A 26,647-nucleotide genomic window follows, 5' to 3' on the forward strand; every position below is an offset into this window, starting at 1 on the left:
TTTTACAGCTTGGGCTGACAAGGGAAGAGGGATTTCCTTACAGAGAGTGAGATGAGGCTGTTCCATTTCTCTATGGGGACAGCAGCAGCGGCCACCCACTCCCAAATCGCCCAGAGAAGTGCAGGCACAATAATACACTTTGGACTATTTACTTTTGCGAAGTGTAAAAAGCTGAGTGATCAGCCTTGTGCTCTTCCACCACATCTCATTCTTTAATGAGTACTGTTCAGATAGTGTCTTGGAATTAAAAGTGCTGTGAAGATGAATAAAGTCTTTCCCATCTCTGAGCTATCATTAAAGGCTCTCTACAGACTTGGACAAACTGTGTTCTGACAGTGGTTATGCTGAGGTTGTGCTAACAGCCATCACAAACAGAAAAGCTAAAAAGTTTAATTTTAAAATCTAAACTAAAGCTGGCATACTCCACTATCCATTGGCCTTCAGCAGACAGGCTTTTAGGCTGAATCCAAGAGGGCTGGGCCAATGCCTTGGTGCATGATACATGCAGCCGTATTCAAGCAAACACATGTGGAGCCTACCACTGAAGCACAAGAGGAGAGTAATTCCTCCAGAGCACCTTCTGTCCCTGCAGGTGAGGCTGTAGTAGCACTCCCAGGTGAATGTTTGCTAGGCTGCTGTGTTTGGAAGTGGGGGCTCCTAATTGCAGATCCTCTTTGGGTTTAAGAGCCCCTCTGAGTTCTCCAGTGTGCAGCCTTGCCTTTCTAATGTGCTTCATGCATACAGGCTATAAGCAATGCTGGCTCTCCTTCCTCCTCCTTTTCCTCTCATTCCAAAATGCCAAGCATGTGCATCTCCTGGGCAGTCTGGATTTTGGGACACCTTCTGGCTGAAATACAGGTACAGACTTCTGAGGGGTTCCAAGGTCAAATCATCCTCTCCTTTAGCTAGTACAAGAGACATATATATACCTACAGTAATAAGCATTTACATTAAGTGTTCTGCCTGTGTTTTCTTTTTGTAGTTTTGGGGGGAAATAGGTTAGTTTTTCTCAGTATTGAGAATACTTTTCCCACAAGCTTTTAGCTGTAGAAAGATTTCTCTCATCTTCAGTTCCATTTGCCACACAACTTTTGGTCAGGTTTGTTACATTAATGATTCTTTCACCACATCCGTCTCAATAACCACATCAGCTGAGGTCAAACTTGGCAATACTGGTATGTGCCATAGGACAGCCATGTGAATAGATAATGTTCAAGGCTTAACAACCTTTTATTAGCCTTTCATTCCTGCCCTTTTGAGGGCCAGTTCAGGACAGAAGTTAAACACAGCATAATTCATTTCCAAATGACTTTCAGCCTCCCACCTACCACAGGAGGCAGTTTTAAATGGACACCACACACCATGTAGATGCGTTCCCTTGATCATCACACGTGAGAGTTTCTGATGCTTCACCAGGAGAATTTTAGGTTAAGACTGGCCTGAACATTAATGTGAAACAGCAGGTGTGTTCAGGTAATGTGAAAAGACTAAGTCCTCCAAATGGTAGCAGGCTTTGTGGGAGGTGTTACAACATTAAGGAGAAGATAAAGAACACGTTACTCTGGTTCCTCCTGTCGCATGATCATAGTTTACAAGAGTGTAGGCCTGTGTGTAACGTGGGAAGGCAGTTTCCTCTCCTGCAGAGCCAAAGCTACACAGACAGTAGCTGTTCTGCCCTGGCGTGCGTGAAGTCTGCTCTGCCTTGGCAGGGAAGCAGCCTTAATTCCTGAGCATAATGGTACTGTGCTTACACGGGTACCACATTGTGCAGCACTCAGGGGTTGGTCTGGTGGAAACTTTTCATGAAAAAAATCTGGAAAATGTAGGCTACTGGGGCAGAGCGGTGAGAAGGAGTTGGAGGCAGAAAGGCAGCAGGGAGAGAAGAGTGGGAAACATGAACACATCAGTGGAAGTGCAGTTGTTGCAAGGGTTTGGGCAGACCAAGCTGAACAGCGCAGGGTGGGACCCACCACATTACAGCTGTGCTACAGCATGGCAGCCCCTCACTTTTCAACACATTAAGCATAACGTAGGGCAGTCCTGCCCAGGTCACATCTTGTGAGAAAGCTGTGGAAATGAGCCTCTGATTAGCTGCTCTAGAGCCAGCGCACCTAAGGTACAAGCAAATACCCATCACCAGGTCTCCTCGGCCAGAACAGCAGGAGCATCTGCATGGACTTCCCAATGAGCTGTCTGCCTCTCTGCAAAGCTGCAAGCAGGGTGACCCCACACCTGGTTGAAATCAGTAAATGTTGCTGCACTCAGGACTCAACAGTAGCACAAAGGGTAATACAGCTGACACGTAGCTGGCTGTTCTCCAAGCAATCTGAAACAGCCCTCAAGTGTTCAGTTTTATGCTTGAGGATCCTCTGGTTTTCATTTTCATTAAGTAGAAAATAAACAGAAGCCATGTTGCTGCGGTGCAAAGTCGAAGCTGTTTCCAAACCTCAAGTGGCCACATGCAGCTGGGAGGAGTGGTGGCCCTGCAGCCTAACCCCTGCCTACTTTGTTTTAAAATTTGGAAATGTCCCCCCGAGGCAAACAAAAGGATATTTTATAAATATATAACAAACACACCGAAAGGGGGAATTTTTAAAAACATTTAGGAGCCTGAGCTTGAAACAGGGATGTAAACAGTTTCTGAAAAACTGCCTTCTAAGCCTTAGCAACAGCAGACACAGCTGCCCCAGACCAGCATAGCCCGCACACAGCTGTCTGCACCTCCTGGCCCATAGGATGTGCCAGGGTAACAAATGAGCCTCCACCAGGGATTGGGCCCCCTCATGCCAGGAGCTATAAAGTCATGCCCAGCTGTAGTCTAGGGAACTTGCAAGCCAAAAACAAGATGGGGACACAGACATGTCAGCAGGCTGGGGCAGCAGGGTGACAGCATAACAGATGAGCAATGTTCTCCATCCTTGGGGTGGGGAACAAAAAGGTAATTGAAGACCAATTTTTGTGGTACAGCAGGTTTTGGCAGGTGTGGCTTGTGTACCTCATTAGCTGTGTATCCTGTTCCCATCTATGCCAGTCCTCCAGTGTGTGGCGAGTCTGGCCAGCAGCAGCCTGGCAGCTTCAGTACAGGACACAGGAGCCAGGGTGAGGTAGACTTAACAGCTCGCTTTCACACATGTGCTACAGCACAAGTAAATTCGAGAGTGATGATGAATAAGACCATGGGTTTGTCTGCTAGATCCTCTGGGAGCATAGAGAGCTCCAAATAAGCTTAGAGATGTGGTCCAGGTTGTGAAGGATGAAGAAGATACCAGAGCTGAGATGCCTGGGACCAGTCATCTCTGTAAAATCTGTGATGGTGGGGGGGATCAGATATACTTAAATACACAAATCATTTTTTCTTCCAAAGACATAAAAACCACAATCTTCAGCACAGGTACTCCAACCTGCCCATAACAGCAAACTATTTATACCATAATATTTCCTCCTTTAGGATCCCAACACACACACAATTGATCTATTCATGTTTCATTGGCTCCCAAAACAAACAAAAAAAAATCCTTTACCAATAAAACAAGGCACATACTGCTACAGCTGCAGGACGGGACTAAAGAACAGGACTTTAAAGGTGTGAGTAATCAAGGCTTTACATTGAAACCACCATTTTGTTCAGTCTTGAGACAAGAGGGTGAAGGAGGCATCGTATTGTGGCCTTCAGCTGTCCCGTGGAAGGTACAGAGAAGATGGTGTCCAACTTTTCTGAGGAGAGTAGTGACAGGACAAGAGGCAACAGAGACAAGATGAAGCATTAGAAATTCCAATTAGACATGAGGGAAAACACTTTTCACCTTGGGGGTGGTCAGGCACTGGAACAAGCTCGAAGAGGCTCTGGCCCTCCATCCATGGCTCAAATGGACACAGTCCTCCGCAACGTGGTCTGACAGGACCAGCTCTGAGCAGGAGCTGGCCCAGATGACCTCCAGAGGTCCTTTCCAACCAAAATTACTCTGTGATTCCTTGAATACTACCTGCCACATTATGGCAATCAATCACCCTGAAAAATACCATTACACTGTACATCTTATTTATTAAAAAAATAATAAACTATAAATCTCAATGCAGGAAGCGCAAGCTTATGCTACAGCACAATGTTATTACACACCACCAGCAACCAGCACCATGTGCAATCACATTATATATGGCTATATAGGTTAAGGCTGTTGCTGCTGATAGTGGACAGGAGCAAGGATCTGCAAACTGTTTTCCAGAGAAGTGGTTGTCACTGCACAATCACCACGCCAGACCAAACAAGTACAGTGTGGGGGACACAGGACATAGCAGGAGCAGGGATGCATCAAACTGTGAGCAGAAGAGCTTTCTCCTTCATCTCTGATGACAATTCCTTCATCTTTGTAGGGTTTGGTGCCCTGAGGAAGCTGGGTCCCCTGAAACTGCTCCCAGCACCCTGGGTGGGATTCATTTCAGTGAAGCTGGGGTTTTCTGTTAGGTCAAGAACCTAAGGAAGTTCTTTAGATTCCCTCTGCAGTCTAAGGTGGGAGAAGCATGTTCAGAAGACAATCCATCCCGTTAACCTTAGACACCTCTCTTATAGCAACATTCATTTGACTGGCTTTAAATTACGTGAATATGGAACGAGATTAATCGTGACCTAGAGGTGCTCGCTCCTTGCCCTTGGCTGGGATGATGTGTAAACCACAAGCTGAGAGGTGAGCATTGCCATTTACAGATCTTTAAGGTGTTGGGGATTAGTCTCAGCCCAAGAGGTGCCTGAGAGTGGAACAGGGCCCACATCAGGGATGTCTTCTCCTAGTGGCCCCTTTAGCAGCCAGGAGACAGGAAGAGCTCTGCTTCGGTGAAACAGCTGCTTCTTGGGGTCCCCAAGGCTCAGTGCGAGGAAGGAAACTGAACATCTTTCCCAGGCATTTCTTGGGCTTTGGAGTTGCCCAAAGAGGGATTATGATTTTCCTAGAGGTGGGCAGGCAGGAGCAGAAAGGAGATGAATTACTCCCTCAAGGTCACCAGTGGTGCAGGGGGCAGAGCTGGCAGAAGACACACATGATAGTTCTCCTCCTCCAGCCTCTTAACAGCTGCCAGTTTATGGTCAAGTGGTGGGGGCTGCAGATACACTTTTCAGACCTCTGCTTCTGAGATGAGTTCACATGCAGGCCAGGTGCTTATATCCTTGTATCAGCACCTATCTCGGAGTCTCTTTCTGAGCTTTCTTTAACATTCCTTTCCTGTCCAGCACCCTTCAGTTCATCCATTCTCTTGCTGCCAGGCAGTCTTCTGGGGCAAGCGGGGAGATACCGAAACCAAGACACAGCACAGTATTTGGTGCCTATGCCAAACGGAAGATCATAGACCTTGGAAACAAGCTGAGGGTTGACCGCCTCTCCCTTGTGGCTATGGTTCCATGCCAGGAGCCCCCGCTCCTCCTGTGTTCCTGCAACAGCAAAACCAAGATAATTGTATTTAAAACAGCAGGTGTTCTGAGCACAGGACTACCTTGTGTGCCTCACACCCACTTCTCAAATCCCAGCCGACCCAGGGCAACACACAGATCCCTTGCACTTAAACCCTTCTAGCTCCAAAGCTCTTTACAAAAATTCACTAATGAGGTTCCAGATGATACCTGCCTTCATGCAACAGCTCCCGGATAAGCAGTCTTCTCTGCTGCTTTCCATGGGAATCAAGTATACCAAGACAGGTTTTCACAAGCCGTGGGGGATCTAAGAAGTGTGTAAAAGTGGGGTTTCATATAGTGCTAGGAAAACAAGGCTGGATGTTGACTGCCCAGATACTGTGGAGTGGGGGAATAAGGTTCAGCTAGCAATTACTAGTCAGTCATAGCATTTACCCTAGACAAGGAATCGCTAAGTGCCTGTAATTGTTGCAGCCCCTGAGTGCCTCTTGGGAAAGGCAGTGAGCACCCGCGCAAATTCTGCCTGGAGGAGCTGCAGATCAAGGGCTACTGGAAAATTAATGAGCCAAAAGGAGATCAGCTTTCCAAGAAGCCTGAGATGGTAAAAGAATCTGGTTAACAGGGTGTCCTTCCTGCTCTTCTCCTGTAGCAGAAAAGAGGCTTTCCTCTCCTTATGGCATCCCTGCCCAGGCTCGATGAAAATCAGAGGCTCTTTGCTGGCTGTGAGGGCCAGCTGCAGGTGCTATAGCCTGTCTTTGATCACCAGCCTTTCCTACTGCTCTCCACTGATGTGGCACCAGTTCAGCATCAGTTTTAGCAGCTCTCATAAGGAGGCACACATTGGCTTCCACTTATTGCAGTTGCCTTTCTCTCTCCTTTCAACCAGCAACATGGGTCTAGGCTGGCATTTCCCCCAAAAGACATTTTCCTCAGATAAACCTTTTCCTCAGACTGGGTTATTAGTGAAAAATTAACTAGTTTTTGATAAGCCGCTGTTTTCCAGCCAGAGACCACTTCAGTGATGTCCCCTGTTCCTCACCCCACCCTGGGAGGAGTTCAGTCATACAGTGTTTCACGGTTGCTAGCACAGCTCCTACCCATATAAAGCAGTAGTCACAAAGACAAAAAATACTAGGAAATAAACCCTAGGGCAGGCACAAACTAGTAGCTTAGCTCATTTCAGCAAATCCTACCTGGAATGGTGTTATCAAGGATAAACCCCAGGAGTCCACCCACAAACATGCTGGTGGTGAGAAGCACCTGGATCACCTGGTCCAGCTGGACGATTCCTAGCAGAAAAACAAAGGTTTGGATAGTGGTGCAGAGAGATGCAGGTTTGACCAGCAACACAGGTAGTGCCAAGAGGCTGCGAGCTGCATGCTTGTTTAGACAAGACTTGCAAATCCCAAAACAGAGCTTAAGTTTTGGCAATGTAAGGGAGATTGATCTTGCTGCCAGTTTCAGACCTAATTTTATTCTGCATAATTATTCACTGACCCAGCTGCCAGTAGGCAGGAGATGGCTCATAAATACATTACAAGCCTATTAACAGTCCAGACCACAGCGCTGTCCCAGAAAAAGCTGCATTCTGCTCCAAACAAATTCTGCGCCTCCACAACATAACAGCAAGTGGTTCCCTACAAAAGCACAAGCTTCAGTTCCCAAAGAAATACATGTATATTTAGCATGGGATTTCACCACAAGTTAATCAGATGTGACGTTTCTCTGTGAGATCACGAGCAAAGCTCAATGGCGCCAAGCATCTGATAGACTGTCTATTGCGCGTGTGACCTGTGGGCCCAGCTCGTTCAACAGCCCACCCAGCGTGCCATCTCTTACATACCTTAAGAGAGGACACTACGGCCTTTGTGGCAAACACATTAGTCACATGAGACACAGTGAAGGGGTAACTGTTGGAGGACTGCAAATTTCAATAAAGTGAACTTGATGGAATTTAGTAGAGAGTCTGCTCTTGCATTTTGGAAGCATCAAGTTTTATTGTGTATAGCATATACGAAAGCCTCATTCATTGAGATCTTGATCAAGTTTCAGGCCTGGAGTATTCTCTTGCCCCATCCCAGGAACGTGTCCCAGGGAAGCGCTCTGCGATCATTAGCCCAACAGGAATCTGGCAAGGTGCAGTCAACTGATGAAGACCAGAGATTTCTGCACCAGGGCTGTGCATCACAGCAAAGGGCAAGAATAGCCCTCCCAGAAAGAAACAGGCAACAGGGTTTTATCAGGAAAAAATTGCATTTTAAAAGATTTCTCTACATCAGCCTTTGCTTCAGTTCTATGCTACAGAAAATGCTTCTGAATTTGCTTCTTACCTGTTTCCAGCAGTGTACTATTTTTGCATGCCCAGTTGGGAACCGTGAGGCCAGCAAATAGAGCAAATCCAAAGATAAAGATGTTTCTGGAGGAGTTCATATCTGTGTACTGCACAGAGAAATTGTATACATTACATCTTGAATTACCCAAATCTGTGGATTACTGTTGTGTTCATCTGACATGCTGGGATATAAACAGTGCATGCAGGCGTGGACGCAGGCAGCAGCCCTGGTGCTGCTGGGGCATTACTGATCCCCTGATGCCAGCAAGCCCTGCCCCAGGCAGGGAGCTCTCTGTGATTTAGCCCCTCTGGGTACATCCCCTCATCATCACCCAAGGAACTGCCAAAGTAAATGCCTGCATTTGCTGCAGCATGTTTATATCTGATTCAGCCTGGTAAAAACCTGACTCAAAACCAAAGTACCCTTCCCTAGGGATGAAATGGCACTCGCACAGCTCGTTACCTGCAAATTGGAAATCCCCACTGCTGTGATAACTCCAAACATCACGAGGAACATGCCTCCGATCACAGGGGTGGGTATGCTGGCAAGCATTGCCCCAACTTTCCCAAAGATGCCACTCAGGAGCATGGCACAGGCACCGGCAATGATCACCATTCGACTCCCTACCTGGGGCAAGAGGAAGAGGAGGCAGTTAAGCACTAACTGGCACAGAGAGACGAGGGATAGCAGGCTCTAGTGCCAGCCTGCTGGGCAGGGGTTGCACCTCTAGCCAAAGCACCCAATGGTACATTCAGTCGCAGGTTCAGATGCAGCTGACGGTGAACTGGGGTGCTCACGCTGCATGGGGAGCATCAGTATTTGTCCACTAGTAAATATTTGTCATGAAAGGCACTCTGAGAGCAATTGTGGATCCACACCACTCTTTCCTACTGCTGTCAGGACTTTAACGGTTTGCTGTTAAACAAACAAAAATATTATTAAATTAAGAGCACATTGATACACACACAGAGCTTTGCTCTCACTCTGGCCTAGAGATGTCTTGGCACACCCACAGGCTGGCACTGCAGCCACCCAGTCAATTCACTGGACAATCCTTTACCGGGGTTTGGCTTGCCATCTAAAAATGGCTTTCAACAAGGTATCCTACACTGATCCCTCCATTCCTTGGAGACCAAGTTTTGGGAGACCAGGGCTGTCTGGCTGCTTCAATCCCAAGCTCTGGGATCTGATATATCCTTTCCATAGTCAAATGGCTAATAAGAAGTGGGGAGGTCTCTTGGTCTGTCCCTATCTCTCATCACCCATCTAGCTTCAGTAAAACCATTTTTTTCTCTTTTTTTCCCCTAGGAAGAGCCAGGGTGGCTTTTTCTGGGTTGGGCACTACAACAAAGATGGGATGAAGCACCAAGCAATGCCTTTCATTCAGATCTGTTAGAGCATGCAAATAGGAAAGAAAAAGAGGATCTGCCAAACAAAGGGATGAAAGAGACATTTACAGACTATGGAAACTAAAAAGAAAAGCAGCAATATTTATTAGACTTTCAATTCAAGATATGCCTTGCCTCACCAAAACTTGGACAGCTTAAAGCATTTATAACATTCATGTCTTAGGCAGGGAAACTCCGTAATCCTCTGCAAACATTCTATAATTCAATTAAATATTTTAATCCCTCCCTTTAAATATCTGAAGAATGTCATATTTACAGGAAGGGCTTTTTGTGAATGCTTCCAACAAAAACACGCCCAGTAACTAGTAGTGTCTGGTTTTAAGCATTTCTTAAACATGTTCCTTTAAAATATTTTAAGCCTTACTTGATTGTGAAAGATAAATGAAAAAGATTTGGTGGGGAGGTTCAAAATCAAATCATGCATTGCCTTCAGGTGGGCTTTTTATATTCCTTGGCTTAAAAACTTGGGACATCACTACCATTAAAACTATAATTTAATAAAAGTCAACAGATCTATTTGTTCCAGGATTAGAACAAAGCTTCATATTCCTTATTTGCCAAAATGTTGATTTACCCAGTATATGGAGTTGCCTTAAAGGCAAATTACCTAATCCACTGATACCACAACTGCGAACATATGCTGCTATGGCCTCTAGTTTAGAGTTTGCTTCAATTATGTCAGGAAAACAAGAAAATCAGTTCTCTTTCTTACAGTTGAAGAAACTGCACAGTTCCCTACTGTCTATATGGTGACTCTGAGGTCTTTACCTCTCCTTAAAGTCCTCCTCTTCTTTTCTTGGAAATTGTACCTCAGTACTGGCATGCTGGGTTTGATCAAGAAGCTTAAATATAGGTACCTGGTGCCTTTTAAGATGTCACATCTTGGCAGCTTCCAGCAGCTTCTCCTTGCCTTATCTGACAGCCCCTGTGGATGTCTAAGATCTCCAAAGATGTCTCAGCTGGTGCCGGACAACTCTGTTTATGCAGAGGAAACAAGTCCCTTGCATTTCCATTTGTCATAAAAAATGTGTTTCCCACATAAAAACCAAAATGAACTCTGCCTTGCGCTCTCAGCATGCCCATCTATCCCAGCCAGAGCCTTTACACTGCTGGAAGGCTGACTGAGATCAGGCTGTATTTTCTGCTCTCTTAAGTGTGAACAATGTGACCAGAGAGATCTAAGGGAAACATCTCTCCTGAGTCAGCAAGGACGCTATGTCGACCTGAAGGATTTAGCATTCATGGGAGAATATGTCCTGTAAACTGATAATTACGAGCCTGGGCATTTCTGCACTATGCTACATCCCATACATGTCAGTAAAGAAGGGGCTCAGGAATATGGTCAGTATGCACAGTTTCCATAGTGAGGAGGTACATGTGGTGACAGGTTAAACTGGTCTCCATGCAGACACCAAGACAGCTGCTGGAAGCAGCCACCTCAGTCAAACACTAATGCTTCAGTCTGAAAAATGGTTATTTTGAGTGAGCTTTATAAAATCCAGTGAAATAAGCAACGTTATAGAGTGGGAGCTATAAGTCAAATTCTGCATTTATTTACTGACTCACAGCTCTGCTGACATGACATTGCTTATTTGACAATGATTTAAAAACGTTCCCCAGTTGGCTGCTGGATGTACCCATCCCCTGACTGTAAAGCTTAGTGAAAATCTGTGATCTGATTGTCAAACTTGTCTCTGGAATTTTCTTTCCCTTAAAAGAGCAATAAAGTACTCAAGAGAGAAACAAAACTTTATAGAGAGGTATAAACATATGCCTGTCCATCAATTTTATAATCCCAAAGAAATAGTCTAACTTTCATGTAATTGCCATCCTTGGATTATAAAAATTCTGGAATTCGAAGCCTGATTAAATCTCCTCTCCTCTCCCTCTCCTCTCCATAAATATATATAGGAAGACAGAGAGACACAGACAGACAGACAGCCTTTGATAAAGTCAGTCCTCAAGAAATTTCCAGGTTAGCGGAGGTGTAACATCACCTGAGCCAGCTGCCAGGGGTAACAGCAGTGTGTACTCATCCCATATGCAGGCCATAAGCAGAGAAAGAAAGAGTGGCCACCTCTGTTAGGTGATTTGGAGTGCTGCTGAGGAGGTCACCCATGTGCCAGGGCACCTTTTTCCAGTGTGCCTTGCAGAAGGTGGGCTAAGATCACATCCCGGGTCCAAGACATGCCCACGTCCACCACTCCTTTGCACATACACCCCCAGGGGCAACCTCCAGGAGGGCCAGGGCACTGCAGCCACCCCACTGCAGCAAGGCTCACCTTGGTGATGCCCAGGGCTCCCACATTCTCGCTGTATGATGTGGTGCCGTTCCCTGTCCCCCAGGCTCCAGCCAGAAGGCAGCCGATGCCTTCCACGCCGATCCCGCGGTTGATGGCATGCTTTGGCGGCGACGGGGCCCCAGCCAGGCGGGCACAGGCATAGTAATCTCCCACGGACTCCAGCATGGAGGAAATCACCCCAGCTAAGATGCCAAATATCCCAGCCAGGCTGACGGTTGGCACTCCCCACTGGCCTGCAAGTAAATAGATGGTTTCAGCTCAGTGGTGCACGTTTGTCTCGAAATCTATTGCAGCGCAGGGGGGAGAACAGCAGGGATGCTTGTGGGTATTTCCCCGATTCTTGGCATTTCATCTCCCCCTGCTAGCTATAAGCAGAGGTGCAAGCTGGAGCAGGGAGTAGCAAGGTGGGAGGGGGAGAGGAGGGGCAGTGGTACCTGGGTAAGGCAGCCGAAACCAGGGAGCCTGGGATAAAACATCCCCACGTATGTCTGTCCGGGCCAGGTGGCCGTAGGCGGTGGGGTCGGCGGGGAGGACGTCTGTCACCGTCAGCACGTAGCAGAGCAGCCAGCTCAGGGAGAGCCCCAGCAGCACCTGCCCATCGCATGCAGCAGTGGGGTACGATTAGAGTATGGCTGCGGCACCGGCATGGTTGTGGGTGACAAGGTGTCTCCCCACCTGCCCCTTTCCCCTGCACATGGAATGGAGGCAGAGGGATGGCAGGGGGTCCCGGTGGCCCTCCCTCCTTCCCTCCCTCCCCACGGTCAGGGCCATGGGGACCTTCTCCCCCTCTGCCCCCTTGCTGCACAGGCTGGGCTGGGAAGCACTGACTCTGCGGGATGTGAGTGGAAAGAGCCCAGGCAGCCTGGGGCGGGTAAGGCCAGTCCCTCTGCCATGATTGCCGTGTCTCCGAGATCCTCAACGTACCGGGAAGATCTGGAAGAGGTAGACCGGGGAGAGGTGGCACTTCTTGCCTCTCTGGTAAGATGGTAGTGGCACAGGGACATCTTTCAGGTACTGAGAGAACAGAACTATGAAAGCAATAGTCCTAGGACAAGAGAAAACCAAACCATGAGACAAAGTGGGTGCCCAGCTTCCTGCCTGTCGCCACATTAACTCAACACCTGCTAGCCAAGGACCCGGGACTCCAGAGGACCTCAAAAAACAGGCTCTCAGCACCAGAGTGGCTCCCCACTCCAACAAGCCTGAGGTGGAACAAGTTTTCCATCACACTATCGGTAACTCTTCTGCATTTGCAAATGTCTTTTTTTCTTCTTTTTGTTTCAAGACTGACCCCCTAGATAGTGCATCAGTGAGTGTAGCGCAGTTGCAGGAAGCTTAAAAATTACATTTGAGTAAAAGAAAGGCCTGACAGACATGCAAGGTCCAGGCAGGGTGTGTAGGAAATTGTACCTGAACCTCTGCGTAATTCAGATATACTGGAAATACGGGATTTATTGGTTTCTTGATTCCAGGTTTACCTATGCTGCTCTGCAAGTTGCAAAAAGCTCCTAAGTGGCACAGAGTAAAAAGGGATTGATTTGGCTGTGCAAGTCCCTGTTTTGAAAGAAAGAAATGCAGTGGGACTGTGGGGCTGCACGTGGTGCCCACAGAGACCTCCCAGCCGGTCAAGAAGGGGAGAGCACATCCCTCCGGTCTGCCAGGGCTGCACAGCAGAGGGGTCTGCCAAGGCAGGCAGGGGTGCTCACGTGTGCCCTCAGCAGCACCGGGGGCTCATTCTGGTGGAAGTGACCACGAGGTGCAGCTCCTCTCCCATCCCTCAGGTAGGACATCTCCTGTGAACAGCAGCACAGCTAGGCGCGCTCACAGCAAGCCCTGACTGCCCCCAGGTGTCTTCCCCCCAGAAAGGGCAACCAGATGAAGCTGGAGGCTACCATATGCAGCGAGAGGGCAGGGACTGGGCATTCCACCTTGATTGCTGAGTTGGTAGAAGACCTTGGACGTTTTCCTCTTATGTTAACCAAGCCTCTGAAGGGCCTCTCATTTTTTTATAACAAGTCTAAATTGTATACATTGAGTGAATTAATCCCGATAGGATTTGGTGTGAAAACAATTGCACCAGCTGAAGTACACTGACAGAGCAGGGAAAACTGGTCGTTTCCCATGCATGAAAAAGTGGCGAACTATAGGTGCACAGGCAGGCAGAACGCCAGCCGTGCAAAGGAAACGCTAACCTCCCCACTCTGCAAAGATGTGCCACGACATACAGCCAAAGGTTATCTATCAATCACAATCCAAAACACTGAATGACTGGAGGCAGAAAGTCTGAGAAGGAACTGGGTTCCATTTGTGGTTTCTAAAGCTACAGAGCCCAGACAGACTGCGTCAGTGCACATTTTGTGCATTTGCATTAACAAAGGTGCTCAGCAGCCTTATGAATCACTGCAGAGACCTCGTCTATCTCGGGTAGGTGTCACTGCTTATTATTCAGGTTGCCTGACACATTGCATTAACAAACGCTATTTTGAGCTGCTTATACTTCTGCCTAACTTTACCCATTCAGGATGAAAATTTCCATGGAGAACATCTGCCTCAGGCCAAATATTTCTGGAAAAATGCATCCCAAACCTATTTCAAAGAGTGATGTTCAGGAAATAGACATAGTATATAGCCTGCATTGAGAAGGTCATTTTGCCTTGAGCAGTAGCAGGCCTGCTTATGACCTGGAGCAGAAATTCAAGATTTAGTAGAACTTGTTCTTTGGGGTAAAGGATATTGCTCTTTCTCACAAAAATCTGCTCAGCTATGCTCAGTCTGTAACCATCATTCATCCCAGATCCCAGGCAGTCAGCAGAAACATCTCATTTGCAGCCCATAAAGATTCTGAGCTGTCTGCATACATCCAGGCCTTGCCCAGTGATGAACTGCGTATGCACCATCAGCAGGGAGCAAGTGAGCATGCACTAGACCAGTTTCTTGAGGCAACAGTGGGTATCACCCACCATGGGGGTTCTGGGAAGGGTTGAACAGCAGCGCTGAGACCACATGGCTCATATCTTCCACGTTCTCCATCACCACTCTCCCTTTTTCCCTAATGATACCCATGGAGCATCGAGAAGGCATCAAAAGAGGACACAACTGAGATGGCTCAGAGCACAGTGATTAGGTTGAGGCTAAGGTATCTCAGTCAGGAAAGAAAGGACTGGGATTAGCACGGGTAGAAGATGGGACAGAAATGAACCAGATAGAAAGGGTGACCTGGGTTGAGAGCAGGGACACGGGCTTAAGGACTGGGACCCCCTTAATGGAGCAGCACAGTTGGGCAAAGAGGTCAAGCAAGAGTTTGAGGTTAGGAGCCAGTGGCTGGAGAAGGGAGACAGAAAAAGGAGACAGTCCAGACAAGGATATACAGTTTGAAGGGAAAATTCAGGCTGGCTAAGCAAAGGGGCTAGGACAAACAAGATCTGGACAACAGGACAACAAGCAGAGATGTGGTGGGAGAAACAGTGGTGAAAGGAAAGCTGGGTTGCAGACAGGGTTTGGAGTCCTGTGGGGTGCTAGTGGAAGAGACCAGTTAGATGAGGAACTGGGGGTGGAAAAGACCAGTGGCTGTTTGGGGTCTGGGAGGGCAGGTGTAGGGAGGAGAAGAGAATGAGAGAAGTGGACTGGAGCACATCCCCACAACAGTGTGTTGCCTTCATGGGGCTGCAGTCAAGCCTGGCCCCCCAAGTCTCTGAAGGCAGCTCTGAAAGCACTAGTGAACTTATGGAACCCGTAGAGAGGTTAACAACCTACTCCTGCTGCAAACTGAAGTCTGCATTAGGGATCTGAAGGTACCAAATCTGCAGGGGCACGATGTAGCGGCATTTCTACTTTTTTAACTTGTTTCTGAACTACTAAGGAAATTCTGCCACCAAGCACACTCATGCAGAAGGGCACACACACACAAACAGCCCTGAAAACTGAAAAACACTGAAACTCAGTGCTGCAATCACATGCAGACATTTCCAGAGCCCCCCAGGCCCTCTGTGGAGAAAATATTTCCTCCTTTTCATGTGAAAACTATACATAAAGCATCAGCTATTTAAACTTGAGGAATGCCTAACTCTGAGTGCTCAACTTTGTCATTTTAGGAATGTCTTTTTAACTTAAATAATGGGTGTATAAGACAGTGTATGCAGACAACTGTGACAGAGACAGTCCCCAGGAACCACACACAGGAAAGACTTGTTTTTCTACTGACCTATGAACTTTGGATTTTCACAGAAATCAGATTTTTTAACTCATTTTTAGGTTTTGAGGGCTCTAACCTCCCGGGGGATGGGGGAGAACTATGCCACACTGCTGCCTTGCACAAGCCTAACACACGTTAGTGCTCAACAAATAAACCTTGAACCCAGGGGAACTCTGCTACAGACTGTTGACACTTAGTTTCGTATCAGAGGTAGGCGGTTTGTGTATGCTCAGCTTTTCCATAGGGAAGTGAGACTTACATGAATGCTATGCCCCAGTGCTGCCCAGCCTCGTTCCCGGCCGAGTCAAAGAGAGGTAGTGCGACCAAGGTGATGGTGGGGGCAATTGTCAGGGGGCCGATGAACCTCATCAGAAATCCAATCAGGCCAGAAAATCCAACAAAGATTTGAAAGCAGGAAGCTACAATGATAGCTCCTTGCACCTGGAAAAAGGGAGGAAGAGAGCAGTTTGAAAGGAGTGCCAGCTGCTGAGCCTTTCCTTCATAAGTCAGTGCAAACCCAGTGTGACAGCCAGGCTCAGCCTGCAGTGACAGACTCGCACCGAGCCCTCCCGCTGGCTACAGCAAAGCCCAGCTGAGCATTACATGCAGGGAAGGACCACCGAAGTACCAGCACACCAAATCCCCCCTTCGCTGGTAGGTTTAGTCCTCACCAGGGCTAGTTTTGTTCCAGAGATCCCCTCCTCCTTGTCCTCTTGGGCCACCCGAGCATGTATCAGTGACCCTGCACTCTCTCTTCCTGCCCCCTCAACACAGAGGGGAAAAGCCCTTGGCCCCAAAATGGGAGCAGGGCCATGGTCTCCACTCATCCATCTGGGAAGGGCTTGAGGCACTTCAGCACACCGGTAGGGCAGGTGGGTCATTACAGCCTCTTTTTTTCTGAGTAACAGTTTCTCTCTGGGGACACATTCATCACCCTGGACTTTCCTGTGTTTGACAGTCACTGCTAAGCAGCCAGCAATTACATCCTGAAGTGCTGCTCACAGTCAGCTCCAAGCAGGGGACTTGGGTAAGGCTGCTCTCTGCCTTCACAGATTTATTGATAAACACAGGCGGGGTCCTCTGTGGTGCTGAGCACCTTCCCTCCCCTGGCCCCAAAGGCAAGAGAAACGCAGGGGACGGGGTGAAGCAGCCAGCTTGAAAGAAGGCAGCAGTGCCCTTGTGATAGATTTTCATGAATCAATAGGGAGGGCAGCCTGTGCCACACAGCAAATCCTTCATGAGCTCGCAGTGCTTCCCAAGTGCTTTGCAAAGCTCACCATGGAAGGGATTGACAGAGCCGAATTTAGCCACTTACTCTGTGGCAATAGATGTAGAACAAGGCAGTGAGATCCCTGACTTTTCCTCCTCTCTCTTGACTACCTAAGAGTGCACTGTTCTTTAACATTTACGGTAAGTTCTGCCCTTGCATTTCTTTTTACTAGGTTTCCTGTACTTAGAACCATTCTAGAAGCAGCAGTAGCTATAATCCAAGCATACGTCTCCATTCTCCTACTAAGCCTATACTTACAAGAAAACATCTAATGGCCCACCAGGCACACCCCTTCCACATAGTAGACCCTAGCCCCTGACCAATTTCCCTGGAAACATCTTCCCTCTCTTCCTCAAAACAATCCATGCTCCATGGAGAAGGGATCTGGCTGGACCAGTGGAGACTTTGCAGGGGCCACAAATCAGCCGTGATCTGCATGTCCCCTGTTCAGCAGCAGTGAAGCGCCTGCTTTTTTTGCCAGAGAATAGATGCTTAGGAAGCTGCAACAGGGTGAGAGCCAAGGCCCATTGGTGATAGAGGGCTCTCTATCACCCTGCCATGGTCAGGTGCTTTTCTGAAAGCAAACAGCCCCGACACAGAGCAAGTGCCACTGAAAATGTAATATACCTCTCGCATCCGCATCTGCCAGACTTCAATGAACTCTGGTGAAGAGGCATTCACCAGGGTGGCGTTCTGCGTCCAGGCAGGGCACTTCCACTTGGGGAGAGACAGCATGGCCAGTGTGGGGGTCAGGAATGCAAAAGTGCCTCCTTGAATAATAGGCAACCTGGAAGGAGAGCAGAGGGAAAAGATGATGAGCAAGAATGCTAGAAACCCAGCTCCATTAGGGTGAGAGAAATGAAAGCAAAATAAATTTTAAAAAATCAGTCTGCCCATGGCCTCTGACAGTATCTTTTCACATGTTCTGGCAGGTGACCATGGGTGGGAATTGCTGCCCATAGCACTCAAGAGCAATGACCTGGGGGGAAGATCTCAGGTTCAAACACGGGCAATGCAGGAGCGCATCGGTGCTGCAGTCAAACTCTGATACCCTGCATTAAGGAAAAAGCAGTCCTCCTAAGTTGTGATGAGACCATGGAGCTGCACAGAGTAAAATAACAAAGGGGGAAAAGCTGGAGGAGGAGAGAAGACCAAGGAAGAAAGATGGCAAGACTCTGAAGCAAAGCTCAGAATCAACCTAGGCTCAAATCTTGCCAAATATCTAGTTGCTTCCTCTGCCCCCTTCAGCTGCCTCAGTTTTCTTCACAACCTGCTCATGAACACAAGGACATGCCCTGGCTACTCCTCACACCACAACCATCTTCAGACTAAGGGCAGTAGAAAATGTGATTTGGCTTTTAGTTCACCAGATTTTAAAGCTAATTCCTCTGCCCTGACACTGGAAAGGAGAACTGTATGGACACATCTGAGCGTGCTGACTGGGTGAGACCTTGGCTCTCCCTCCATGCCATGTGTCTCCTGGCTTCGAGTAACCCTCAGCCTGGAAACTCTTCAGGCTAGCAAGGAGCCCACACCTCCAGAAGTGCTCAGCACTGGCTTTGTACAGAGCTTTGCACAGTGGAGCTGCTCCTGTGAGCTACGCCAGCCTCTTCTCTTTCTACACATGGAGAAATGGAGACAAAGATCTAAAAGGCCAGACTGGCTCTTCAGGCTTTAAGCCTCAGATCAACTGCTTCTTGAGCCAGGAGCTCTCACGGCGCCTTCTCAGAAAAGCAGCGGGGCAGCAAGCCGTGTGAGGGCTTCTGCAGGGCATGGACTTCCCTGAAGCAGAGGCATTTCCACCATTCTCTGGAAAGCAATGGAAAATAAGAGATGGCATAGCTGTTATAGCACCATGTCTCCATCACCTAAAACAAATATTTACACCACTGCAATTACTCATGCCATGCACAGCCAAAGCACTGTTGAACTTTGCCGGTAAATGATACTGAAGTATCAGTCATCTGTAGAGTCACTTATTTACAGCATTTGGCCAAATATGTTGCAGCCTTCAAAGGATTTTTCTGGGTAAGGCAAAAACCAAAAAGAAACAGAGAAGGCCCAGTGCTGAAGTTAACAATAGATGTATAGCTCCTGCTGCATTGGCCCTCAAGCTATTTCACAGCCAGTGCTGGAATGGGTGGGCTCAGAGCAGACTGGGGTGGTGAGGTGGTGCATATGGCGCACGCTGAGCTCTTTCCAGTGAGGTTTGCAAAAGGGAAACTTGCAGGTTTAGGGAAGGAAGTACTATGCTCTGATCACCACTACATGATGTCCGAGCATCTGCTAAGGGAGGCTCACCATAATGGCAAGCAACTGTGTCTCCCCTCAGGGAGCCTCTTGGACAGTGTCTCCAGTGACTGCCTGGGACCTGTTGCTGCTTTTTCATGCTGTGTAACATGACTGAGCTGCAAGTTGCAGTTCATCAGGCTTTTCCCTTGGCTGTTGCTTCTGCAGGGCTGCTTCTGAACCACACTCGCTTTTGGTGGGAAACTCCCCATGTTCGTGGCCAGTTCCCATCCGTTCACTCCTGTGCCAACATTGCCTTTTAGCCAAAATGATTTCTCCCTGCCTGATTCCCCCTGCTTGTCTCCCCAGCTAGTTGCGGGCTGCAGCCATGCCCCCCAGAGCTGCCACTTTGCCCTGCTAACCAGGCCAGCCTCTGCAAGACCAAATGTCCCTTCCCCATGCCACATTAACAGATCATCTCCGTACCTCTTCTCCTCTGAATTAGTCTTTCTTAAATATGGACACCAGGAAACGCACCAAGCACTTAGCTGAGGGCTGCCCAGGGCCTCGGAGAATGGCACGTATGTTTTCCAGGAAGAAGCATCCCCTCCAGCTTGTTATTTACCACTTTTCTAGCTGTCTTGTTGGTGACTTACAGTTATCAATTACTACAGGGTTTCAGAAAACAGTAAAAAGAGAAAAAAAAATCTGCTTCCAAGTGTCTCCTCAGGCTTTGTTTGCCTCTGGCCACAACACAGGCTGAGTCCCACCTTTCTGGCAGGAGCATCCTCACATCTTACAGTCAGGGCCAGCCACAGGGCAATTGCATCCTCAGCACAGCAAAATCCATTCAAGCTTATGCTATGGGAACAACGCCTTACCACTTAATTTAACCTGTTAATCCTCACGTAGCTATTCAGCCATGGGAGAGGCTCCCTGTTACCCCTTCATCCTTGGCTAACAGCAAGCAGGGGACATCACAGCTCTCAGATATTCACCAAGATGTTGGCGGGGGTGGGGGTTGGGGGGGTGGTGGGCAGGGCCTGGGAGGACTCCAACCTGAATCGCACCAGCAGCCACAGCCACGATCATGCACTCCAGCCTGAATTTAACTGAACTGAGAAGAACCAGATTCTCTCTTTATTGTGGCCAAGATGTTCCCTCTCCTCCACTCATCCCATAGGAATGTAGAAGAAGGGGAGCACCCTCTGGGGACAAGTTTGCTTACAGCCACTTCTTAAGATAGACAAAGATGGTAAAGTTGCACTGGGAGAAGAAACAGGAGGAGTAAAAACATTGTGTGGAGCTGGCAGTTGACCAGTGATTTGTTAGTAGAAGAATTTTGACAAAGTCGCTCAGACTTGGAAGCCAAAGAATGTGTGATTTTTGCCTTTGAAGCTAGAAACACAGGTTCCCACCATATTGGAGGAAAAAGCAACCTGTGGAAAGATAGAAGCAGCCCAGAGTTATGACAAGGGAATTAAGAAATTTTGCAAGCAAAGATGCAGGGTCTTTGTGGCAAGGGGGAGTACTTGCAGTCATGTCTCTTGTTAAGCACTTCATTTTCTGGGTAGTGAACGGCAACTCCATGCTCATCTCCTCTCCATCGGCTCTTCAACAGCTCGGCAGCAAAGAGGATTTACCTTGCTTACATTCAGCCTGTGTCACAAATCCCTGAGCATGGAAAGTGATGCCACTGAACAGGATGTGCTATAGAGCTCCTTCCTGAGTCCCTAGGCAGTGGCAGATGGGCTTTAGTTTCTCCCAGTTATCCCCTGCCCCAGAGTTTCTGTCCCTTGATCCTGAGCCCAGATCAGAAGGGCCCTGCCTCGGCTGGAGGATCCCTGGGGTAAGGAGCAAGTAGATACTGTTTACTGCATGTTTCAATACTTCATTGTTTTGCAGGACAGACTCCTTAAAAGCCCGACAAAAGCAGCATCAAGTATCAGGAGACGCAAAAGTCAGGACAGTGAAGTAGCCCTGCAAAGCTATCACATACAGAAATGTCAGGGTGCTTTGACATGTGCTCCCATTGCCCAAGGGTAGCACATGATAGATAAACTCTACAGCAGAGTGGTGGCGAGCACGTAGCAATTGCATCTACAAACTGTTTTGTCGCATTTCACATTTCTTGCATTTGGCCTACCTGACTCCAAAAAGGACTTGCAGCAGGGTGCAAATCCCAGAGACAAAGAAGATGGTGCTGATCAGGTGGCTCTGGGTGAGAAGGTCATGCTGGAGGCAAAGCTCTTTGGAGAGGATCAGCGGGATGGCTACGAGACCTCCCATGGCTGTCAGGAAATGCTAGGAGCCATAGAGAAAGACTGGGTGAAGGACACAGAACTGGCTGTACATTATTACCGTGCTGTTGAGGGAAATCTGAAAATAATTCACAGATTTGTGTTCATGCACACTGGTATTACCCATCCTACTTTTTGGCAGCTTTAATGCTCTCTTAGGGCCTGTTCCAAAACACCTACAAGAACTGCAATGCACGCCGACAGACTTCTGCTTTCCATGCCCAAAGACCTTTTATAGTGCTCTGGACTCCCCAGATCACTGTTAGAAACAACCAGCTTATCTCCAGCACGTTCAGACAAGCTGTCAGGGCTAATCTTCCAGGAAGGTGGGGACATCCTAAGGTAGGGACACAGAGTGATCAGGCAAACTGAATGCAATATTTCAGTCCATCTCATTTGCACCACAAAGGATAACATTAAAAGTTGGCAAATTGGAGCTACTAATTCTTTGCTATCAGCAGCTTTTCTCACATAGTGCAATTACGGATAACCATAAAAAATGGACACCATGAATGGGAAAATGAGGCATTGCCTTTTTCAGAAGTCACAGACATATTTCTGCAATGACCTTCAGTTAATTACTAAATGTGAAAATTTTTCAAACTTATTTTTCCTTTCAATATTAACCTTAGTTGTTGCTTCTCAGCTCAGAGCACAGGACTGCAGTGGTGGAACTGGTGGCACTCTGAAACTCACTGTGTTCATTAGAGGTATGTTTTATGAAAATTATGAGGCAGATGTAATCAGAAAACCTTGGTTTAATACACTCTAAATTTGAGACAACCGTTTAAGGAAACTAAGTACAAAATGTCCACCTAGCTCCAAGCGCCGTCCATCACTACCTTAATCACTCAGAGGTCTCTCTTCCCTGAGGCTCAGTACCCAGAGTGGCCCTGGGTCATTTAATGTGCCTGGGCGTGGACACCAACCAAAGCAGCGTGGGCCCTTCTGCTTAGTTTTTATTGCCAAGGGAATGCAGAAGTTCAGAAGCCCTTACACTTTTGGCTACACTCAGATGAGCTATCTGGCCTGTTCTTATTAACTGTTCAGCCCCAGCCCTGGGACCCTTCCTTTCCATTTGCACTTCAAGGGGCGCAGTGTAGCTGTGGGTGTAAGGATAATGGTCGGTGCTCAGCAAGTGGTGGTGGGAAGGACTTGAGTTCATGGAGATCCAGCCCCACAGCTCCAGTCATGCCCAGTAACAGTAGAGCACTCCCAAATTCAGGTTTCACCCCCACTGACCAGCTGAACAGTCATTAAACTTCCACCCATCCCCACCTCCATCTGCTCCCCTGCCGCACCTGAATGCCCAGCAGGATGCACAGGTACCAGGGGGGCACATCCATGACAGTGTAGGCAAGCTTGCTGCTGCCACGGCCCTTGCCCCTGCCTTCCTCTGGGCTCCAGGCAGCACGATCTGGTGAGAAGCAGTAGTGGCTCCCATCTTCAACCTGGAAAACAGAAGAGACCCTTCGTCGTTAGCTGCAGCCCAGCCCTGCAGGCACCCAGCAGCCACCTCTCTTGCAGCCACGCTCCACATCTTGCAGGAAAACCTCGTATGTAGCTTTCAACAATGCCAGGATAAAAAAGAAGAGCAAGGGGGGTAAATTAAAACAGAGATACAAACACCTGTGGAAAAATTTTATATGCATGTGTGCGTCTAGACCAGAAGAAACATTACAGGGTTCCTCAACCTCAGAGAGACACCTGCACGAGGTGCATTAGTATCATTAATGTCTAGCTAAGGATGGAGAAACGGCAATCAGAAGCAATGACGAGTGTGCAGTGGATTAATCAACGAAAGGTGCATTGTCCCCTGGTCTCTGTCCCTCCTGGTTGTCCCACCCAAACAGTACTTTTTATAAAATGCACTAAAACAACTTGGCTACCACTAATTACAGAGTAGAAGTAGGTTTTATATTTAATTTTCTTAAGTCTTCTCTTTCCAGTCTCCTTACACTCACCCTTGCAATGGTCGGCCTTGATAAACGCACCTGCCCTTTTTCTTACTGGAAATCTCTCTCCTGCAGAGGAGCCACGTGAAACACATGAAACAGGTAGCCCTGGCGTCCGTGTCAAAGGAGCCAACTCAAACCAGGGCTACTGGGGTGCTGCCCAAGCTCGGCTGCCTGCCATGGGGAATGGCACCTGGAGGATTCAGGAAACAGCCTGGGGACCTGGGGGCTCAGGGAGGTGCCAGGGTCTGAAATAGCTCCCCAGGAAGGCTCAGATCCCGTCCTAGGCAGCCAGCAGCCACAGGGCTCCCCAGGGAACTATACATCTTACAGAGTTTATTTATGCAAAGAGACATTTTGCCAAGGAAAGCAAAATAGTGCTTTGCTTCCATTGCCACAGCTTTTAAGCTAAATAATTGCTCCCGGTTGTCTGCTCCTCCTTCCAACCCACCCCGACCCCTGTGTACACACACACACACACACACACACACACACACATTGCCTGGGCACACACACATGCACACACACAACCTGCCTGTGTGTGCACACACACATGTGGTAGTGGGAGGCTGCCTGGAAAGCCACAAAATTTTGAGCCAAATGCAAGAGCTAATTAAGATCCCAAACCACCTGTTTTATCAACCCTTCTCCAGCTAGTGGGTCTTCAGTAAGCTGGCAGCAAAGGGCTTTTCTGGGCTGGGATGCCCTGCTTCATCAGGCAGGGATGGAAACCTGCTGTTAGGAGGAACTCAACTTTCTTTTTTTTTTTCCTTTTTCATCCTTCAAGTCCTGTTGGAACCTTAAGACACAAAAATGTCCAGCAAAGCGAGGGGGTTGCAATAATGCTCATGGCCTACCTACCAGTGGAGGCAAACAGCTAATGCTGCGGTCAGGGAATAGGGTGTAAAATTAATGTTACATTTAGTTGTAAATTTTCCAAGTGTGGTAGATTAATCCTGAAAGACTTCATCATTTGCCTGAAGCCTCCAGGTTTCTGTTCTCACAGCTGAGTCTCCAAAGTCCCATTTTAGATCACACTGTTTAAAACATGCTATGTAATACCTTTTAAACACAGTGTATTTATCCAGCCTAGGCAGCCTAGGAGCATTACAGGTACTTCAAAATAGATAGGTGAAGGCAGAGTTAATTCAAACTGAACTCAGGCATGAACTTCAAGAGCAAAAGGCATTCCTGAGTAACTCCCTGTGGAGACATTTTCATTTAGAACAAGAAAGCCTGAGCCATGGATTAATAAATGTACAGCAAGGTACTTAACACTGCCCATGCACTGAGTTATCTGGGGACAGCTACTCCTGAATACCAGAGTAGATGAATCTGAAGCTAGTCAGACAGCACTAAGCTCCTTTCCTTGCATTGCAACTTTCCCTGCGTTAACCAGCAGGCATATTCCAGCCAGGCAGAGCCTGTGCCAGTAACAGCCCCACATGACCATCACATGAAGGCCTGAACCCCCGGGAGCTGGAGGGTAGTGAGTGAGCAGGGCTCAGTGGGAAAAGGATGTGAGCGGAGATAATAGGATGAGACAGGACCAGAGGCAATGGGCTCAGACTGAAACACAGGAGTTCCCGTCTTAACATCAGGAAACGCTTTTTCACTATGAGTGTGAGTAAGTACTGCACAGGCTGTTCAGGGAGGTTGTGAAGTGTCCACCGTCAGAGATACTGAAGAAGTGTCTAGGCACAATCCTGAGCAACTGGCTCTAGCTGACCCTGCTTGAGCAAGCGGGGTGGAGAAGCTGACCTCTAGAGGTGCCTTCCAACCTCAGCCAGCCTGCGATGCCGAGATGCTGGGAGGAGGACAAGGCAGGAACAGTCTGGAACAGGAAAGGCGAACTGCTGCTGGTGGTTCTTAGCCCAGCTTCTCCCATGAGCTCAGGGGACCAGGACACCCTCCATGGGCCTCCGGCTCCAGGCACAGCATCAGGGCCCTCAAGAGCATCTTAAATAATCACTGAACTGAAACTAAGACTGCTTGAACCACAGGTGAAAGATCTCTGTCTTCTACCTCCTTTGGGGTGATTCAAACCGGAGGAAGTCACCAGCCTGTTCTGTATTATGACACAACAGGTAGAAATGGAGACCCTGTTAACAACAGCAAAAGAAAACCTCTGACTTGCTCTGAGCACTTCCCTGAGGCTCTGCCCATGGCTGGCATAGCACCCCCACCTCTGCTGCTCACGGCAAGCCCACCAAGGCTTATCCAAGAAATGGGAGACTTGTACAGCAGAGGTTAAATGCCTCCCTCAAGGCCCCCCAGGTGGGTGGTCTGTACCAAGGTAGCAAGAGGGTTGCAGGACCCCACTTCTTCACACCTGCTGTCAGAGCACAAGCAATGCTTTTAGTCCCTAATGGAGGCGAGTCCTGCTGTGAGAGAGGAAGGGAGCTGCCGTGCCCCAGGCCCTTGCCTCATGGCTGTTATAGCCTGCAGCATTTCCAGTGCACTGCACATCCCTGAACTGACACATCACTATCATTTACAGCTTTTACTACCCTGCTATAACTCTACAGGGTGCCCTCTCCTGCTGACTCCCAAATCTCTTTTTCACCCACCTCTGACAATTCACCTCACTAGAAATAGATCCAGAAGACAAAGAAACACATTCTTCACTAGGCTAAATTTCTACCGTGATTTTACTAATTAGTACATAATATGCTGTACCCAGGGATGCAGCCACAAGGAGCCACAAGCTAGCTTGCTTTTCAGTACAGATACACTTGTATTACCATTTATCTGTGCTATAATTTTAGAAATAATAGAGAGAAAAGAAGTTGAAAAGGGTGTCAGAGAGTAGAAAGTATGCTGAGTCTGCAGCAGCAGGCTGTAGTAAGGAAACAATTCCTCAGATTCCTGTCGATAAAGGAGCAGAGACAGACATTTACCACACACTAGCATCCTTGCAGCCAGTCCGAGCCCCCTGGCTTTCCCTTTCTCCTCCTTTCGCAGGGCTCGCACCTGTTTATGCAAGAATTACTCTTCAGAGACAAGCAGACTCACCACGAAGCCGGGGTTATCTAGCCCGTTGAGCTCTTTGTCTGAGGAGGGAGTCATGCCTTCACCGACTGCCTTGAAAAAAGGAAGACTGGTAAGACGAGGAAAGCCTCCCAAATGGCCACTTCTCCCAGCCAACACAGCCCTAAAGGAGCAGCATGAGAAGATGCAGAAGCTGGACCCCGGGAGTCAACCAGCACTCAGTCCTAGTTATTCATGTGAGCTGTATCGCAGCAGCACTTCCTTTCC

General features: G+C 48.1%; 1 protein-coding gene across 1 annotated transcript; it reads right to left on the reverse strand.

Moving 5' to 3' along the window:
- Window positions 1–5,141: 5,141 nt before the first annotated feature.
- On the reverse strand, window positions 5,142–26,506 carry LOC308066239 (solute carrier family 23 member 1-like). Its single transcript, XM_080393268.1, has 12 exons — window positions 26,405–26,506; window positions 22,736–22,885; window positions 21,281–21,438; window positions 17,533–17,692; window positions 15,895–16,076; window positions 12,368–12,488; window positions 11,878–12,034; window positions 11,423–11,676; window positions 8,194–8,358; window positions 7,729–7,837; window positions 6,592–6,687; window positions 5,142–5,419 (listed from the first exon to the last, which is right to left on the reverse strand). The coding sequence occupies exons 1-12, from the start codon at window positions 26,456–26,458 to the stop codon at window positions 5,151–5,153; spliced, it is 1,875 nt and encodes a 624-aa protein (XP_080249394.1). The 5' UTR covers window positions 26,459–26,506; the 3' UTR covers window positions 5,142–5,150.
- Between the last annotated feature and the right edge of the window lie 141 nt (window positions 26,507–26,647).

The sequence above is a fragment of the Falco punctatus genome (assembly GCF_963210335.1).
Source record: "Falco punctatus genome assembly, chromosome: 6".
Classification (NCBI taxonomy): domain Eukaryota; kingdom Metazoa; phylum Chordata; class Aves; order Falconiformes; family Falconidae; genus Falco; species Falco punctatus.